We start from the raw sequence: 20,816 nt of genomic DNA on the forward strand, positions 1-20,816 counted from the left end.
CCCTTCATGGGGAAGTGGAAATCTGGAAAACTAGAATGGAGTTGTTCAAGGAAGCCCCTCAGACTATCTACTGCAGATGTGCTTAGCAATGAGCTTTAGAGAGAATTCTTCTGCTGCTTATTGACAGAAACAAGTTTAGTAGAGCTCAAAGAAGTGGGAATAACCTCTCCTTGGAAAGAGAAAAATGCAGGCAGTAGTGCATGATACAAAAAAAAAGGTGGTTAGCCAATGCTTTTACCACTGCTTGCTTACACAGAAAGCAGAACTAAGTATAGAGTGGAAGACACCTGGATGATTTTACCACACCCATTAAACACAGCCACGACATCTCCTGCATCAGCAGGACTTGTGCCACAGTGAAGGGGACAGGCACACACCAGGGTTGTCTCTGTCTCTCTGCGAGCCTCTCAGGAGCCCTGGGCCAGTCCCGAGTCAGCAGACACCGGGGAGGGCAGCCCCAACATGGCCGACAGCGGGGAGACACTGTCTGTGTGTGCCCCGAGGGTGCTGAGGGCACCTGGGCTGACAGCAGGGAGACACTCTCTGTGTGTGCCCCGAGGGTGCTGAGGGCACCTGGGCTGACAGCAGGGAGACACTCTCTGTGTGTGCCCCGAGGGTACTGAGGGCACCTGGGCCGGCAGGGAGACACTGTCTGTGTGTGCCCCGAGGGTGCTGAGGGCACCTGGGCTGGCAGGGAGACACTCTCTGTGTGTGCCCCGAGGGTACTGAGGGCACCTGGGCTGGGGGGAGACACTCCCTGTGCCCCGAGGGTGCTGAGGGCACCTGGGCTGACAGCAGGGAGACACTGTCTGTGTGTGCCCCGAGGGTGCTGAGGGCACCTGGGCTGGCAGGGAGACACTGTCTGTGTGTGCCCCGAGGGTACTGAGGGCACCTGGGCTGAGGGGAGACACTCTCTGTGCCCCGAGGGTGCTGAGGGCACCTGGGCTGGGCGCCTGTGCAGCACAAGAGACACCAGAGACATCGGTGGAAGAGAATGGGCCGACTCTTAGCAGGGGTCAATCCAAGGTTTTATTAGGATCCCAAAAGAGCTCCTGCACCTCAGGGGGCCTCCTGCCGAGAGCCGGGAGGTGTGCCAAGGTCACATTTAAAGGGAGGTGGAAACCAAAAGTAGATAACATTTTACCAACCAATGAGTGACTCTAAGGGATGGATGCTGGGGGATAGACATATAGGACAGCGTATGGGGCAAGGCTGGGCGGCTGACCCCTGGCCTCTGGCTGATCACTCGATGACCTGGACCGAAACTTCTGGATGGAGGGATGGGATGCTGAGTGATTGACAGAGAGCCAGGGTGGGGGTTTGGGGATGATCTCATCTCGGGAGAGGGATAACAAAGGTAAAGGGAGGGGGGTACAGTCTGGGATAAACCATTTGGGAAAAATATGGGAATACAAAACAAAACTACTTCAAAGTATTACAAAATATAAAAACACACTACAACACAGGGTAAATCCAGCCTGGGCACCTCTCAAGTAGTCAGCCCAATTGAGCTCACATGGTCAAGGCAGGACAGAGAGCAGAAGTCTCTGCAGCAGCAGGATGAATCCTCAGCTAGCCAGCTCTCAGAAACACACACTGAGGATACTGCTTGTACCCTCACATTGTAGCCAGATATAAAAGCATTTACTAACTGTACAAATAGAGAAAAAAGCCATTTTCTGCCACAGTAAAGTGTCTTTTCATATTAAGAACAGTTTTTTTCTCTTGTTATGAAGACCCTAGTGCACTTTACATATGTTTTCTGTTTGCATATTAGTCCCAGCTGTTTGTATTCATTGCAACCAATATCTATAAAATTCGAATCTTATCTCTAGCAATGTGTAAGGATGATAAGATTTTATTCTAGGAAAAAAAAAATTACAGAAGCTAGCAAAAGCTAAACAGCTCCCCTGACAAAAAGCAGAACTATCTGCACCCTCTGACTGACTCTACCCTGCTCTATCAAGCCACCAAGGAGCCTCAGGCACGTGAGCCACTGTATGGAAAAGTGCTCCACAAAACAAAATTCAAATATTTTTAAACAAATCAAATGCCACAGAGTTCAGCAAGGCACCCAAGGCTAAGAACACTCTCTGGAGACACTATATGTCAGAGTAGATTTAGAAGTCATGAATGCACCTCTTGTTTTTCAAGACACAAATTTAGCAGTCTCCCGGGGGATAAGCAAAAGTAAAACTGAAATGTGGATGAAGCCTATTAATTTAATGTTTTAAAACAGTGAGAAACAGATTTGGAAGAAGCCACAAAGAGCCCATCACAGAGACATCCTTGGAATTCTTGGATAGGCATCTGAAATACTTGCTCACTCATATGTTTTGACACAATTAAATGGTTTGGGTCAAGATGGAAGAGTTGACAGATTTTTGTCCACACAATTCTAATACTCTCCCCTCCTCTTCCTGTCTGCTACAATTAAAATAAGAATTAAAATTATTAAGAACAAAAAAGAATAGTTCAAGCTAACCAGTTTTGCTCTGGTAGCAGAAGAGAACAAACAAGCAGCACTCCCACAGTAAAAACAGGCTTTGAGAGGGCAGAAACATCCAAGAGATTTTGGCTTCCACCTCTGAACTGCTGCTGGGCTGAGCACTGTGCTACAAAGCAAAGTCAGCCACATCAGTGTCAAGGCCAGTGGCCTGCAATGGAGCAGAAGAGAGAAAACACTCACATGAGCCAAGCAACAGAGCTGAAGGCAGCAACCAGTTTCTTTTTGTGGCTGCTGTCTGCCTGCATGGTGCCTCTCCTTTACCTCTGTGTGGAGTCTCAGGGTGAGCTCCAGCAGGGTGGCCTGGACAAAGCCTCCAGTCCGTGTGTGCAGGAGCTCTGCTGCCAACCAGACCAGCCAGCAGCATGTCTCAGTGAAGAGGCAGGAATGCAGCTTCCTAAACCCCCTCTGAACTGCAAATCTGCAGGCTAAACCCTCATTTTGTCTACACAGAGTAAGCAAAATGCTCCATCACAGGCACAAACACTGTTGTGCCTCATCAAGGTTTCCTGCCAGGCATCACTTTCCCATGGAAGTGTCACTGGGGGTGCCCAGGTTTACACCCACACCTGCAGCAATGTGAGTTAGCACTGCCACTCTCACCTGGAGGCTTCCCAAAGAGCAAATTTTCATTAGATCCTGCTGCTGACTGACTTCTGTTACCAGATTCTGAACACCTTGCCCGTGACACAATGCAGAAAACCCAAATAACTGGCAAAAAGGGGAACCAAAGCACCCTAGAACTGAACTGCAGCACTGGTGTGATGCCTGGTGATGATGTTACAAACACCAGGATTAAGATCACCAGGTGATACAAAGCCAACTTTAATACAGTCAAAGTCTGCTTTCCAAGCTTTATACTGTCTTGTGACACCAGGCAGGGACCCAACAGTTCCCTTTAGGTGAGTTTTAATGTCTGCAGTCCTCAGACCAATGTACAGAGAAACATCTTACTGCTCCTCTGAAAACTCAGAGCAAGGGGAGGTAGAATGATATCCATTAAAAAAAACCAAAAAGCCAACTGAGAAAAACAAAAGAATAACTAAGGCATAACTATGTCACGATGTTTTAGAGAACAAGAAAATTCCTCCTACCCCACAGAGGGCTGGCTTTTAGCCCAGATCTGTGTTTAATACCAACATAGTAGAAAAACTTTGAATGTTCCACAGTTTTATAGACTTCTTTGCTAGTCTACCCTTTCTACTTTCCCCTATCCATTCCTTTATAAGAAGTGCATGCTGTTAAGGTGAAAGAGCTTTTACAGCTCTATAGTGAAACAAGAAACCAAGACTATTTTGAAATCATGAATATAAGGTCAAATTAGAGGAAAGGAAGATGGATCTAAAAGGAAAAAAATCCACATGGGAAATTCATCCACAAAAAGTCATTTTGCCAAGACTTCTTCAGCACAAGGAAAACCACAGCAGGTTACTAGAGAATAAAAGAAATCTAGTAAGTAAAATCTACCTTGAAAATAAGACAGAGGGGCTTGCATCTTAATTGTCACTAACATGACAAATTCTTAAAATCCACATCTGGGAGAAAAAACCCATACTTTTAGTAGAGGAATTCAAAAAAGGACCTTATTTATGCTTAGGGGAGGAATGCTTCACCTGCTCACACAAATTGAGTAGGCTGAGCACTACAACAAGGAAGAGGGCTGATCAGCATCTGCCCCTGCAAAATTGCAATGCAAGGGAAGAACAAACCTTTGAGAAAGTTGTCACACACATACACAAAAGGGACCTTTAATGAAAAGCCCCATTGTTCAGGGTCTTGGGAACCTGCTGACGTGGAGGGAAGGAATTATGTTGATGAGCTAGCTGCAGGGTTACTTGTCTGGTAGATTGAGGCACAAAGATCAGGCTGAAAATGACTTCCAGTATTCACTGAGTTCCCCTGAGACCTGCCACAAACTGACTGGGAGCTGTACAGCACAGCCCTCCCAATTCCTTTATGGCAGCAATCTCACTGTGAGCCACTTTTGGTTCCACTGTGCAGTATCACAGATACAAACAGGAGCAGCACAGAACAGAAATAGGAAATAAATAGGATACAAACTCCCTGACAGAGTTCTGTAGAACAATCCATGCTATTACCACCTCTTAACAGAAATTCAGAACATGAGTGGCAGCCACAAACAGGTAATCACAATTTGATACACACTGAACTATATTGCGTGCAAAAAATAGAACATAATGAAAACCAAGTTCACTACCATTGTCCATTGAAGGTAAGGAAACCAAAGCAAGTATAAAATATGGAATGGAGAGAAAATCTGCTCATTTGGGAAAAAGAAACCCAAAACATTAGGATGGATGAAAAGAAAAATCTAGTCAGAGGCACAAAGGATTACTGACTTAGAAAAACTGTAGTGTGAAATTGATTGGTCACATTTTTCCATTTGTAAATATCATACATTTAGTTTCTCAGAGCTGTTTAGTTAGTTTTACCAAGTGCAAGGGAAGGAAAGCTGTAGTAAAAAACCTACACCAAGAGTAACTGAAGTGTTGGCAGCTTTCACGGGTTTCAAAGAACAAAGTATTAACCCTGAGCATGTCAAAGCTGTCTATAGAAGCTTTGACACTCCTCTCCACTCCCCCATCAGTTAATTACCTCTGACAAGTTTGCTTCAGAGGTAGATGGTGTTGCATGCCTGGTACTTAACAAGGGAAGCAGCTGGATCCAAGCCTTTCCTTGAAGCTTTTCTTGTCTCTGAGGTACCACTCATTACCAACACACAACGACTGTGCAAAGCTACCAGACAGCTACCTTGGACCTACCAAAACAAGTAAAATCAGTTCTGTGGTTTAGCCAGCTTCCTCTACTCGAAATATGCATGAGTAAAAAAAATAAAAGCACATGAACAATACTTAGTGCTGAGTGTGATGAAGAGGCAGTGATAAGCAATTACTTGCACTGCTCTCAGAGAAAATGATGATGTTTTTATCCTGTGCTAGGAGGAAACAGGAAGAATTTTGGCATACATCTGGAGCCTCTATGTTGCTGTACACAACTTTACTTGAAAAACCTCAGGATAGCTAAGGAAGAATTATGTAGTAGCATAGACCAGCAGAAGCCAAAGTATCCATGACTTAGCATTTAAGCCCCTACTTTAGAAAAAAAAAAAAATACTCCCCTCCAGTCTGTCATCTAAAAGTGCATCTTCACCACACTGCAACAAACTTTACCTTGATTTTTTAAAAAAATTCAGCATTTAAGGAGAATGCTTGCAGATCCTTGTTGGCAGACTAAATCTACAAACTGTGTTGTGCTATGAAAAGGAATTATGCTTCCTGCTTCTAAAAGGTCTGGCAAAACAGTTGAGTTCATGACTGAATTCTAAAAAACAGGCACTAAACCAGTTAATCATGGTGTGAAAGAGAAATCATAATAGATTATATATGACTTAATTATATGCTTCAGCAAATTATGACAATCTCATCAAAGAGTAAGATATGGGGCAAAGAGACCAAAATCTTACAGTAAGTTCTTACAAATTATTCTCCATTAAGGGTACAAAACAGAGAAGCTTTCCAAAGTTGTTCTTCCCCAATAACTTTTTTTTTCCCATTTCCTGTTCTATGAAGAGATGTTTTAAAACAAACTGCTCTGAAGCTTTCTTCTTGTCTTATTGTCACACTTGTGTTACATATGCCAGCACATGTCTACAAGCACAACTGTGCATAGTGCTCCTGGGAGAGGGGATTTATTTATATCCAAAATTAAACCATTTAATAATGCATAAGTTGTACTAGATGTTGGCAGCAAAAAGAATTAAGAGAATATTAACTATTAGAAAGAAGAGCACCAAGCCCTGTGAAATCTGGAAGTCTTCCCATTTGAAAAACAGCATTAAAAGTGGCACTGGCCTTCAGATATCTTCTGGGTAAGTGCAACTAGATCCATACAGAATGTGTTTGGATGAGGGACATCAGCCTGGTGCAGAACACCTCTTATCCTCAGCCTTCTGCAGAGCCACAGGGCCAGGAGGAAGCTGAATGCAGGGAACCTCACAGATTCTGCTTTCCCAGCTGCCAGACAGAGCAAGAACCCAGGACTCTAAAAGCTCCTGGCAGTGCCACATCAGGCTCTGTCTCCTCTGATAAAATTACTGCCTGCACAGATCCTTGTCTTTCCTTCTGGTGCCTCTGTCTCTTCATTCCACCTTCACTTTACACTTTCCCCTCTTCCTGTCTTCTTGTTCATCTGTCCCTTTGCTTCACTCTTCCACATCTGTTTATCCTTTCATTTCTCCTGTCATTAGAACAAGGCTGCAGTGACAGACTACAATTACAATAACCTCCAGCAGAGTCCCTTTCTACCTGCATCCATGGCATCAGTGTCCAGCTTCAGGACTCCAGCCTGGATTCAAGAAAAGCCACAGCACTAAAAATTGACCATGATGCAGGTGCCCAGCTGCAGAACATGCCAACAGAGTCCATGGCATGTACAAGAGTTAAGGCTGGCTTACAAAGCTTGAGCACTCTCATTCTCCTCCTCTCACATTCCCTTATTGGCACACAAGTTCCTCAAGTCCCAGAGTTCTGGCTAAATATCTGAAAAACAGATTTCCTGTTTTTCAACCTGTGTAGCATAGCCAGGCCCCATTACTGCCAAACAACAACCATGAATGGGAACAATTCATTTGGCATGTGACAAACTCTGAAAATTAGCTTCTAGTTCCAGTTCACCAGGATATTTTTCCCTTAAAAGTAAATCAATTGACTACATGGTGCAGGAATCTGAGATGTGAGCAGTTTTGCCTGTCTGCCAGAAAAAGTAGAGGTCATGGATTTTTCCCCAGTTAAAAAAGTTACATTGTGAGTTTCATTTTCAGACTTGTAAAAAAAATCTTGTCTTTTTCTTCTCAAGAGATTTGAGCGAAGTGAGCAAGGACTCCACAATCTGATGGGAAAACAAGACAGTATTCATTTCTTCCAGTAACAGTGACTTCTCACAGTTTGAATGCAACAATTCACCCTTACCTCCACTTTGCTTCCTGGCTCATGCTCTGCAGCAGCAAAGTAGACCACCTCCTGTACTTCATCCCTGGGCCGTGCAGAGTTCTTCCCAAACACCACCAGCCCATCCTTAGAACAGGGGGGGAAGGCTACAAAACAGTAGCTTGGAGGAGCTGCAGCCATCCTAGGAAGGAAAGAAAGCATCAACAAACAAAACTTGTGGGGTTTTTTTTATTCATAACTGCATACATTAGAGAATCATCCAGCCAACTGGTACCAGCTGTAGCTAGGAGGGAATGCACTCCCTCTGTCAGTTGATTGTCCAATGATAAGGGAAGAACGGGTCAGCTCAAAGGAAGCTTATCTGAATTTAATTAAAAAAATATAATAATTTGCATCATTTTTCACCCAAGCTTTCTGCAGGCATAAATAGGAAAAAAGGCAAGAGAACTGTGCCTTGATGAGCCTGCTTTGTCCCCACTGAAAGAAGATACTCTGCACTGGAGCTCCTTGGGAACATATGACCTAGATGTATTCTGCTGACTCAGACAAGTGCAGAGACACAGAATAACTTTAAATAATTTACTCCCTCTGCTCACACGCACTTTAATATTTTTTAAAAGGAAAGATAAAACATGTTTGAGGGATTCCTAAAAGAGGACAATAGTATAACTGGAAACAGAACAAAGATACAGCACAATTACATCAAAAACTGTCAGTCAATTTATCTACTCAGATGGGAGAGAGACTGAAGCACTAATTGCACTTTATTTTCTTTGTGGTTTGTCTGCATTGCTGCTCTTACCTGAAGTTAATTGATTGCTGTTTATTTGTTTATGTAGGCTAATGTGACATGTTTATAGGATAATTTTAAGTGTTTGCCATAACAATATATTAAGAAAAAATATAAACTGTTTCAGGACTATTACACTATTGTATCTGGTCTTGTGTACATTGCCATATCTGACATTTTTTTCCACCATTTAGAAAAACTTCTGGTACATATGGCTACAAAAGAAAAATGTGGGGTGTTTATCACTTGTTTAAAAAGCACTTAACACAGATGTCTAAATTTTCTTCATAATTCTTACCACAGCAATAGAAACTCAGCCCCCAAATAAACAAACATCTTTCTCTTAATCTTCTACAATATCCTGAAGAAGTAAAATACATGCACACATTTGCTCTCCTTAGAAACAATCAGCACATGAGTTTTCCCCCCACATTCCTCTGCAAGACAATGCTGGGCATGGGGTAGTGTGCAAAGCTGCTTTTTTACTATTAGCTTGCACATGCTTCAAACCATTCAAATTTGGCTTTTTCTTTTTCTTTTTTCTTAAGCAGTGCCATTTGAGTACATACTTCTCACAGAACAGCAGATAATGAAACAGAGGAAGAATTCCTTTTCTACAAAGACTGTAATCCATAAAATGGTAATTGTTTGCCTGTGGGCTATGAACAGGTCACACAGATGCTCAATCTTGCAAAAAAAAGGTCAAGTAGTTCCATGTTAGAAGTGCCCTCTACCAACACAATGTGAGGCAATGAATTGTCCAGGGAACTCACAAAATCTTTCCATTTAGGTAAAATTATATTCATCCACTTGAGCTGAAAATGCATTAGGAAACAAACAAATCCCTTTTCATAAGCAGAGTTCTGACCAGTGGGAAAGGACAAGCTACTTTGAGCTGGAATTACTTCAGCTGATAAAGCACATCTGTCAGAGGACCCTGGGCTGCAGACCTGCCTATTGTGCCTCTAAATCTGGGGCATTACTGGCTCTACAGGAGTGTCTGGCACACAGACACGACACAAAGCCCCACTCCAGCTGCCATTCATTGCCTGCAAGTCCTCAGAGCACCAGGTTTAACTGGAACCTGGTGTGTTTGTGGAGTGTTTGCCCAACCTTCAGCACTAATGAAACCATTCAGTACTTTGTTATGAATTACTCCAAGGATGAGTATTGCAGTGTTGGTGATGTCAATGAAACTGCTTTCCAAAACTCTAGGAGTTCCCATCTGCCTTCAGGTAACTCATCTTTTAGAGGACCAAATTTATCTTCTGATACATTGCCAAATGAGCCAAAATCTTGAACAACTTGCAGATTTAGTGAGGATCTCACTATTCAAAAGAAGTATTTCCTTTACTCCAAACACTAACTAAGCAGATTTATTTGAAATACACGACACAGCTGAAAAACATTTAGCATCCAAGAGCCTAGCAAGAAAGGTTAAAATTATATACAATACTAATTTTTATTAAATTAATACCTAAACCTATTGGCAGATAAACTTAAGAAGAGGGGAAATATTTCAGCATTCTGTTACTGAACAAATACATTTACATACCTACAGTCTGAGTAGATAGGGAAAAGAATTAAAAGCTTGTAGGTATCTAATGCCCTTAAAATTCTGAAACCTCCCTGAAAGAAATAGTCTCAACTGTATGTGTGAGATTTTATTTTCTCCCCCCTTAAATATACCAACAGTTACTGAACCTAAAACAAATTGCCATTTTGGTAATGCTTTATAAGTATGAAAGTATGAGTAAGTGTGGGATTTTTTTTCCTTAAATACACCAACAGTTACTGAACCAAAAACAAACTTGCCATTTTGGTAATGCTTCTTAAGCATGAAAGTATGAGTAAGCTCCTCTATAACTAGAGATCCCTTCAGCACACAGTGTATATCATAAGCATGAGCAAGCTGCCCAGTAACTAGAGGTCATTTCAACACAGTGTATTTCATACAGGCAAGTATGCAACAGTCAAACACTATGTCAAATGCTTTAACCTAATCCTGAAAACATGACTGGCAGTGGAGGAGTTTGCACTGGTATCCCAGATTACATTTCAGAGAAGGAAGCCATCCAGCAGTCTAGTGCAGTTTAAATCTACTCAGTTTGCTAGGCAGCACTTTTTCCCTGCACCTCCTTTGGCTCATTTTGAATATGACAAGGATGGCCATTTCTCAGACATACCCACAACCTCTACTTGTTCAGAACTCTACTGTACTTTATCTTCCTCCACCACATAGCTCAAACAGTCTGTTAGCAGCCACTTGTCTAAGCAGGACATTTCTACTTGCCTGCTTCTTATTCTTTTCTTTATTCAGCTTCAGGTTTTCCTCATACTCATTTTCATATATTTGCCACCTCTTTGCTCTCTTACACAGCACAATACTGGACAAACATCTTTCACCTACAGGAGGAAAAGAACACTCCTTCATGGTACCTCTGATAAATCAGCCTGACTATTAAAACCACCTACTGTTATAATTCCTACACTTTTTTTCACAGAGAGTTTGCTCCTCCGGTGAAAGGCAAACCTGAAAACCTTAGAAAACACAGGGAATGACTGCAAATAGATCTCAAAGAACAGCTTGCTGCCCATTCACACAGCTCTTTACCACAGAGCATGTTAAGCACAGTGGCCTGATTTTCTCAGCAGACCATACCTCAGACCTACATTCTGGTGTAGGCAGAGGTAAACCTACACATTTGTCTCAATTGCAAACCATTACACTCATAGATGGGCAAGTTCAGAGAAATGAGGGCTGTACAGACCATTGTAGGCTACATCCAACATCACTCTGCATATGGAAGCCTGGAAATAGAGCTGTACATTATGCTGTTCCACAATGGAATAACTGCTGCAGTTGCAGGGTGTTAACAGGCACCATGCTTGGCTGACCTCAAATCACTGCAGGCACAAAGGTTGAAAAAAGAGTTCTGAGCAGCAGCCACAAGCTAATGCACTCCACTTGCTATCTTTTTATTTGACAAAAACAGGCTGCAGCAGGGATGTGATATTCCACCTGGTCATATTTTTTTTTCCAGTCTCCTGCGTTCTGACACTATAAAGAAGACTTCCTTAACAAGTTCCTTTATTAAGATCTTTTCTCATTGTGGTAAGTCCCATTTAACACCTGACAAGCCAAATTAATTGAATGAATATATCACCACTGCTGTCAGTGGTAAAACAGAGAGAGTACTGAGTATTTTAATGCAGAAGGAAAGGAGTAACAACCATTGGACAATCATAGAATCAAAACAGTTGGAAAATACCTCCATGATCATCGAGTCCAACCTCTGAGCAAACCATCACAGCACTAGGTGCCACATCCAGGGGTTTCTCAAACATCCCCAGGGATGGTGACTCCATCACCTCCCTGGGCAGCCTGTTCCAATGCTTAACAAGCCTTTCAGTGAAGAAATTCCTCCTGATGTCCAACCCGAGCCTCCCCTGGTGCAGACCATGTCCTCTTCCCCTGTCACTGGCTGCCTGGAGAGCAGGCTGATCCCCAGCCAACTACACCCTCCTTTCAGGCAGCTGTAGGGAGCCATAAAGCTTCCCCTGAGCCTCCTTTTCTCCAGGCTGAACACCCACAGCTCCCTCAGCTGCTGCTGGTAGGATTCACTCTTCACAGCTTCATTGCTGTTCTCTGAACAAGTGTCTGGCTCCAAATATCACAAAGGGAAACAACAGGTATGACAATTATCATGGCTTTATAAACATGTCTGAGCATTGAAATGTTCAGAAATGCTCCTGAAATAGGGTGAACAAGAGTGTGTTATTGCCTAGCATCACCTCAAGAAGACTAACCCATAAATCTTGATAAACATAAAGCACCAACTTTCAGGTTAAAAATATCAAAACCTGAAACATTTTACATGAAGATCTTACAGATGCTGACACATATTTAAAAAGATCATAAATTCCAATTAGAACAACTTGTGCTATTATAAATAAAATCTCTATCTAGTAAAAAAAAATTCTCTAGTAAATATCTATCCACAATCAGAAATTTAAAGTGCTCAACACAGAATAAAATCGCTATTAAATCTGTACGTAGAGGTTGTGACAATCTGGAATAATGGAAACTTCATTTAGAGGTCATTTTTCACTTACAAAAAAATGAACAAACAAATAATGCTGGAAGAGAGATTAATACATGGAACAGAGATTGCAGTATCCCATCCTCCACCTCATGAACATGAGTGTCAGAGGCTGAAGCCATACTCTTAAGAAAATAGAGACAGGCATAAATAATTCAGCGTGCTTTGGAGCCTTCCTTCCCCCCAGCCCAAGAAACCTGAAATAGCTATGCATCCACAACAAAGCACTCTCAGCTTAGCATGACAGAGTCCAAACTAAAGAAAGGAAGATTTTCACAGTAACTCATTTTGGATCCCTTGGGGTTTTATTCTGTTATTTTTTCAGAATAACACTGTGTATTTCTCTGAAAGCTGTAATTTGGTACTGCAATAATCTTTTATAAAGCTCAAGAATCTGACTGCTACAATAAAATTACTTCTCAGAAAAATAACTTTATCATCCCACATCAAATAGATGTTGACTTTTAAAGTCAACTTATTTTCCTGGTTTGCCAAAATAACCTGAAGACATTCAGCACAAAATAATTAATAGTTTTACAAAGCTACAAATTATGTGAAAACTGGCTCACCAACAACAGCTTTCAGTTGCTCTTTTTAAGAAAAAAATTACCAAAAACATTTTTAATGAACTATTGTGATCTTAAAGCACTTATAAAAAGTTAGTGTTCAAGTAATGCCAAAACTTATAAAAGTACAACTAAATTTGCTCTTTTCTCTGTCAATTGAAAAACAAAACAATGGGTTTATAATGAAAGTGCAGCACTCACTAGGAAGCAGTGGGTGATAAAAAGGATTGGTGTGAGAAAAAGGGGGTGAAAGTAAGGGTCTGTCTTGAAATTTAACTGATATTTATTGAACTAAACCAATATTTGCTTTCCAAACTTCTCTTTTAATTGCTGTTCACTTAATGCCCTGCAATTTTTCTCAGGGAAAGCTAGAGATGCAGCTAACATCACACATAAAAACCCTTTGGGTTTAATAGAAGTTTCCAAAATGTTAATTAGTAGTTATTGTTAATCTCAATTAAGATTTATACCAGATGACAAAGATCTGAAGGAGATATTCCTGTGTAGAGCAAGTCCTTTCCAGCAACACAACATTTAAGACATTTCAAGTGATGTATGTCTGCAAACAGTTCTGCCTGCATAGTTCTACACTATGCAGAAGTTGTTTTCTACACAATACAGTCTCTTGCTCAAAAATGTCATAATCTAGTCATTCTCATGTATAAAGTAAAAGGTGCTACATGAGAAGTCAGCTGCCACCAATACACATCCTCTTTGCAAGACACTGGAGCAACATTCAAGCAGATATTAAGGACATTAAGCTTCACTGAGACCAAGCAGTCACCTCTGACACCAGGGAAGCATTCACCTCATGCTGTGATGAGTAGCATTCAGCTGTAAAATTTGCCTTGTATTGATTTGGCTCAGAAGCTGGCAAACCTTCAGCTTGATCAGGCCAAACCTTCACCCAGGAGTGTAATTGCTGTGTTCATTACTCAGCACAGCCATGCTAGCAAGCAAGGATGGAGCAAGGAACAGCACACCTTGCTTTCATCCACCTCAGTGAGGTTCCACAGATACATCACACAGACTCATCTTTCAAACACTTTTTGTCTTCAAGAGCTTTGTTGGTATAACTGTCAAGCTCTCTGAAGCTCAGACATGATCAAAGTGTTGCACAGGGTGAAGACTAAACCTCTCCTAACTCCCAATGTTTCAAGCACACTTGAGATTGTCCTAGATTAATATAACTATTATTAATGTCCTAGATTAATAGTACCGTTATTAATGCTGGTAATAATCAACATAATGCTTTCAAGACAGCACAAGTCTCCACAAAAACAAGTGTGGTAGTGTCAACACTAGGGTTTCATCTCAGACCTCCACAGTAGTTTGGTCAGAACATCAGTTTTATTGATCATATAGCCTGATCCTTCCACCCTCTCTTATTTGGTTTCTTCAGATTAAAGCTGGTCTTTAGCAGGTGCTTTAGGTCACAGAAATTCAGGCTGCTAAACTCCTTGCTGCTAAGTTTGGACTACATTCTGGTGATGACAGCATTTCCTTTAATATTTATCTTACAAAAGAGATTTGAGCTGCTTTTAAGGTCCAGAGAGCACATTAAACCTTTTATGAAGACATATAATGTGTGTTTGTGTATTAAAGGATGACTATTCCTCGCTATATTTTATGCTTTTATAAAACAGAAACCCAGCTGTGCTAATATTGCTGAACTATTTCAGTAACATTTAAAGATTTCAATAAACCTGTTTTCATTGCAACCAGAAAGAGTAAGTGAACTAATCTGCAAGAAACATTTACAATAAAAAACAGAGAGCCAACATATGAGCAAGGATCCTCAGATTTGGATCAAGGCTGTCTCATTAGGAAAGGAAGAATGTATGGAATGGGCCATGCATCATTTATTCTCAACTCTTCCATATTTTAAATGGGGTGGCAAAAGAAAGGTCTGTTACAATTGTGAAAACTTAAGTTCAGGGCTTAGTTATTGGTTTTCAACCTCTATTTTAACTTTAAATTAAGATGTTTCTTGTGCCTGAGACAAGCTTGTATTTCCATTTACAAATCAAGCCCAGCATCTTATGCACATAGAGACATGTGATCTCTGCACCCTGCAGAAAAGCAGTGCTTCCAAAAACAGAAATGAAAAGCAAAATTCATTCAGCTGCAGGCACAGAACAAAGACAGCAAACTGAAAGGCACAATAATAATACTGTTCCCATCTAAGGAAACACTGAAAGGTTATTTTTCTTTTTTTTTTTAATTGACAATTTGGACAGTTTTAATGCATGACTTGTCAGGCAAGAGGAAGGTTGCATGTATTAAGAAATTAGAAAGCAGAGACTGTTCCTGAATATAAAGCACAAAATCATACCAGATCCCTGTGTCCCTATCATCTGGACATTTTATTATCAGACTTAAGTCAAATTCTTTGACTCTTTTCTAACTAACAATGGATGATGATGCCAGTTTATTGCTTGAAGGTGCCACATCCAACTGTGATTGTTTCTGTCCCTCCAAGCTGTGCCTGACAAGATATCCAGGAGGGGTTTGATCAGCAGCTGAAATTTAACAAGCCATGCTTAAGACTTTTTTTTTAACATTAACTACATACTGAAAATTTCTCAAGAATTTACTCAAAATGGTCAAACGTTGAGTCAGGGATTTGGGATGGCTTTTTTCTCCAGTAAATTTACTTTTATTTTTGAATGATGAGAAATAGCAATCCCTACACAGGCATAAAATCAAGTTGCACTTCAAAGCTCTACTAAGCTGTGTGCTCCCTTCAGTCAGTTAACTGAACAAATGCATAATAGGCCTGGAAGGAATTGAAAATATTTCTCTTGCTATATGTGGGAAAATTTGAAAATTCCTGCCAACAGCTGTCAGATTGCTTTAGACTTCCTAAAAAAAAATCAGGCAGTGGCCATCAAATGAGCATTCTAAAATTCTTCAGCACTTTAAGTCCCAACAAATGGTGAGACTTCAGCTGTTATAAAAGTTTACAATCCCTTGACCAACCAGTTCTATTTTAATTCTGTAATACAGCCTTGTCCAAAGTATGTCCTTGTTTCAAAGCAGGCATCTTTCAAAATAAGACAGGATCTTATTTTTTGCCCCACGTAATCTGAATTATGTTAATGAAAACATAGTTCTATTTAAAAACAAATCAGGGTCAGTCATCCAGAAGACAACACATTTCAGACTCATTTCCATCACAGGCTGCACATACAGGGAAAATTCATTATTTATACAGACTTTTCACTGAGTGGGTGTCAGTGCTCTTAATTAAGTCCCCATGCAGTCACAGAACTCCATCCCTTTTGTGGCTCTTATCCCAGCCTGCAGTTTAAGGTCATATTTGCAACACTCTCCCTTTTGTAGGGAAGCACCTGTTCTCTTGCTCCTGTCACAGGGGCACAGACCCTTGTTAGGGGCTGCTGGCATCTAAAGCATCTTTGTGCAACACCCACGTTCCCAATGAGGAGTTGCTGACTGCAGTTTTTGCTGTTTGTGAGGATGCAGCACAATCGCGTTTTGCACCTCGGTCCCCGCACAAGGGAGGCTGTCCAGCTCCTCACACAGCTGCCTAATGCACACTGACTGCTGTCATTTCACATCAGCAACACTGTTATGTCAACAAGGAGCAAAATAAAAAGCACCAAAGTAGCTCACTGGAAGTCTCCCTGTAGTTTTAAACATACCCCAAAAACCAGAAAGTGTCGCAACACTATCCATAGGAGTTTGCAAATGTTAGGATGTAACACAGCAAACTGTCAGAAACCAGGCATTCACAGAGAGGCAGGTCTGGGTAGCAATTCTGTTTCTTAAGCTGCTGAATTTACAGCAAAGAGAAAAATACACTATGGGGATAATGCCCATCTTCACCACTCTTCAAGTTCATGATAAAGAAATTCTTGCTGGAAGCTTTGAACATCTAGCAAACTATCCAACATGCAAGCTGTGTAAAGAATCCACAGTTGATGACTTCTGAAGGAGAGGGTGGAGAGCCAAATTTGGCACCCTTTACCAAAGATACCAACTTTGGCACAAGTAAATAAATGGAGCTTAAATCATGCCATACTTAACCAGAAAAAAAAACCAAACCAAAAAGTTACAAATGTCTTTCAAAACTGGAAAAGACCTTTAAAAATCTCAAGCTCTAAGTATTGAAAATACTATTCTGGGGAGGACAAAACTGACTGATACCAATAAAGGATTCTCATCCACCACATTTGCCTCAATACAACACCTGCCTTTTTAGACTGTTTCTGTAAGCTCTGGGACATAAGCTACTTAGAGCATTATAAATGGTTTAAGTTAATTTCAGTGTTGGTTCACCTCAAAAAAGCTGAAAGTCCTGTGTTCAGAGAGATCGACTTCCTAAGTAGAATATGATTGGAGGGTTTTCAAGATTTTGTTTTGTGTGGCTGGAAGATTTAGAGTGCATATTATGAACAAAAAGCATGTTTGGAGGTGCCTTAAATCACTGATTCTACAAGAGCTTTTAGAGCAATAGTTGAAACTGTAGTAGCCTATAACCAAATAAGCCAGTCACTCTGTTTCTCACAAGTTCATATATTTATTATCTTTTAAACTAACTAGTACAGACACATAGCTTGCATCACAAAATTTACCAAGTTTACTACAGCACAATCTTTTCTCTGGGTTTATTAAAGTTTCATATTTTACAGGTATGGATGGCTTTTCTCAGTCCTGTGACACTTCTTCATAGGGACAGATTTACAAGCATGTGCATTCATAGCATCAAGGCCCTAAGCTGTCTTTCGTTTGAGAATCTGGTTTAATACGATTTATTTCCCCTTTAACTATCAGTACTGGAGAATTTTCTTTTTAAGGCAGATTAATCATAGCCTGTACCATTATTACAGTAGCATAAATAGAGATGTCAGTTTGTAGGATATATCTACCTGCAGGGAGGTTTATCTGCTCATCAGTGACTGAAACCAGCACTTACCTACCTGAGCGTAACAGTATGCTTAGAAAGGCACATGAAGGCATCTAGGTTTCAAGGTGACCATATGAAAAGGCACCTTCAAGATAAAGATGGGGGGAAACAACCCTCGCGGGGTCCTTACAGAACAGAAGGGAAAACAGCGGCGAATAGAGAGTGCAGCCAGCGAAGACGAGAGGCCGGGGAGCCTTGCTTCAGCCGGGAAGGCAAAGGACAGCCGGGGACAGCATCTGCTGATGCCAGCTCCCGGCACTGAGCCCTCCCCGCACCGCCGGCCCGGGGGAGGCGGCGGCGCAGCCACGGAGCGGGAGGCCCGCAGACCCCGCCCGGCGGCGCGGGGACCGCCAGGTGCGCGGAGCCCCGGGGACACCGCCCGCACCGACTCCGGGAGCGCGGCTCTGCGCCATCCTCCCGCGCCAGCTCCGCCGCTCCCTCCCGCGCCATCCCCCACGGCAGCTCCCTCCTGCTCTGCCTCCCTACATCCCTCCTCGCCTCCCTACATCCCTGCTTCCCTCCCTGTCCGCCGCCGTCGCCCGGCGCTGGCGGGGCGAGCCCCTCCGGGAAGGTCGCTGCCCGCGGACCCCGACACTTTCCCCCGCGCCGAGAAGTGACACGCTCGCCCGGCCGCGCCGCTCCGAGGAGGAAGGGGACGGGGAGGCGATGGGGAGGCGATGGGGAGGCGATGGGGAGGTGCCGCCCTGCCCCGCGGCGCTGCCGGCACCGCTCCCGTACCTGAGCGCCGCTCCCGCCGCTCCCGCTCCGCTCGGCCCCGCGGCGCCCCGGCCCCGCCCCCTGCGCGCGCAGCCGCCGAGTCCCGGCCGGTGGTGGCGGCGGCGGAGGGCGCGGCCCCGACCGTGCTGCGGCCGCTCCGCGCCGGGGATGCTCGGGATGCCCACAGCCCGAGCCCGCGCCCCCTGCTTTGGGATGACCCTGGAGCATCCCACTGTGGTCCCTTCCCGCGGAGAGCCATCGACGGTCGGCATGTTATCCCTCAACCCGTCTAGAGAACCGAGAGCGTGTCGAAAGAGAAGGGGCTTTTTTATTCAGTTTTAGTCTCATGACTAACTTGCGTTCCTCTGTCTCACGCAAAGGTAACTCTAGGAAGAGAACTGGGAGTTTTAAAATATGGCTGCTGCCTCATCAACCAGTCAAACCACTGCGTAAGGAGTTCTCCAAACTTTGCCAAGCTGAGGAGATGAGCTCATCAGAAGTATCCCCAAGGAAAGGGTTTTTAAGGATTGGAATGTGCTGCCCAGGGAGGTGGTGAAGTCACCATCCCTGCAAGTGTTCAAGAAGCATCTGGGCTGACATTTAGCACCAAGATCTAGTTGACCTAGTTGACGAGGAAGTGATCGGTCAAATGTTGGGCTCGATGATCTTGGAGACTTTTCCAAGCTAATGAATTCTGTGATTCTATGGTTCATGACTGAGGAATTCCCTGGTGCTGCATGTGGAGTGTCACAGTGGGCTCCAGCCCCTCCAGCAGCTGAACCTCCAGGGACCTCTCAGCTCTTTGGATGCAGCAGCACCAGCAGCAGCACCAGCAGCAGCAGGCCCAAAGCAAAGCAGCACCCGCTGTCCCTCTCAGGGGGCCCCATTCACAGCACAGTGTCCCTCAGCCATTGCATGTGGAGCAGATGGCCTGCCCTCCTTGCCAAACTTGCCCAAATGGAGCTGTCCTCTGTGCTCCATCCTCAGCACACAGCCTGTGCCTCCACACAGAGGTAAAAATAGTTTAACATAGTTTAACTGCTGAGTATAACCATGCAGGTCCCTGCATAAATGGTTAAACTGCTAAATATGATCTAACACATATGGTTACATGGTGCTGGTATAAGACAGCACCTTTATGTATCTATCTCTGTATTCAAGGAGAAGAGCCTTGCTGCACATTCCACCAATTCCTGCCTTAAACCAGGCATTTAATATGCAGAAGAGACTGCCAAGTATGTTTGATGGGAAGACAGGAAGGTTAAAAGGAAGCAGGGGAAAAGTTCAGAGAGGCAAGGATGAGCCAGTAGAGGTATTAAATAGCATTATAATCTAGGGTATTTCACCAGGAGAGCAGAAAGAAGCAAGTATGTTAGGCTGGTAAAGCCATACCACTTAAATATGGCACTGCCTGTTAGATCTGGTTTAGTAACCTGGCTAAAGAAAAAACAAAAAGCTAGACAGAATCTGCACATTTAAAGAAAATATAGAAGGAAAAGTTCTGAAACTCTATACACCAAAAAGAATTTCCTCTCATCACCACAAACAGCACCACAGGTCTGCATCTGTTCAGAAATTATGGATAAGCATTGGACACTGCTGCTGTCAAACTTAAATGCAGACCAAAAGCTGCAGCTTCATTATGTAACTAAGAGAGAAAACAGTTTGCTGTTCCCAGCCTCAGTGAATGTGAAACACTGTGGCACTGCACCTTTTGGGGGTATGTCAGTAGTCTGAATAGGCACTACCTGGCCTCAGTGCTTTTGATTAAAAAGCTGAGCTGATCATTAGCAACATGGAAGCCCTTCATGCTCTAAGGGTTTCCATTATATATTTTAAGCAAGACCTTTGTTTTCCTTTGATATCAGTTTTGCTGCCATCAGAATTACATTTCAATGTGTTTTACAACAGAAAAAGACTGTATGTCTCCTGCTTAGGATGTATGATTGAAAGGTGATCTGAATCACTGAAAAGCTGAGGACTTTATACCAATTTAATTGTAACAAGTTTAGTTGAACATAGCAACCCAAATTCCTTGCTCTGGAGTTACATCAAGGATGAACTGCGTCACAGGCAGCTTGCTTCTTAGAATCAGAAAGACAGCTGATGAAAAGAGCAGGTGCAATTTAGAAATGGGTTCAGATTATATCCTATAGCACACCACTTATATTACCTATATTATGCTCACTTAGATGACTAAGTCTCTTCTCTAATTACACTGGAGATGATTATGGCTG

The 20,816-nt window shown here is 42.7% G+C and overlaps 1 protein-coding gene across 1 annotated transcript in view; it reads right to left on the reverse strand.

Annotated features, from left to right (window-relative positions):
* SCRN1 (secernin 1) overlaps positions 1–18,739 on the reverse strand; it is a 38,943-nt gene extending 20,204 nt beyond the window's left edge. Inside the window, exons 1-2 of the mRNA XM_054632509.2 lie at positions 18,601–18,739; positions 7,495–7,654 (exon numbers count right to left, since the gene is read on the reverse strand). Coding sequence (XP_054488484.1) covers positions 7,495–7,653 — 159 coding nt within the window. The 5' untranslated portion in view covers position 7,654; positions 18,601–18,739. The remainder of the gene's footprint in view (positions 1–7,494; positions 7,655–18,600) is intronic.
* Positions 18,740–20,816: the final 2,077 nt, after the last annotated feature.

Source organism: Agelaius phoeniceus, chromosome 1 (genome assembly GCF_051311805.1).
Source record: "Agelaius phoeniceus isolate bAgePho1 chromosome 1, bAgePho1.hap1, whole genome shotgun sequence".
In the NCBI taxonomy this organism is placed as follows: domain Eukaryota; kingdom Metazoa; phylum Chordata; class Aves; order Passeriformes; family Icteridae; genus Agelaius; species Agelaius phoeniceus.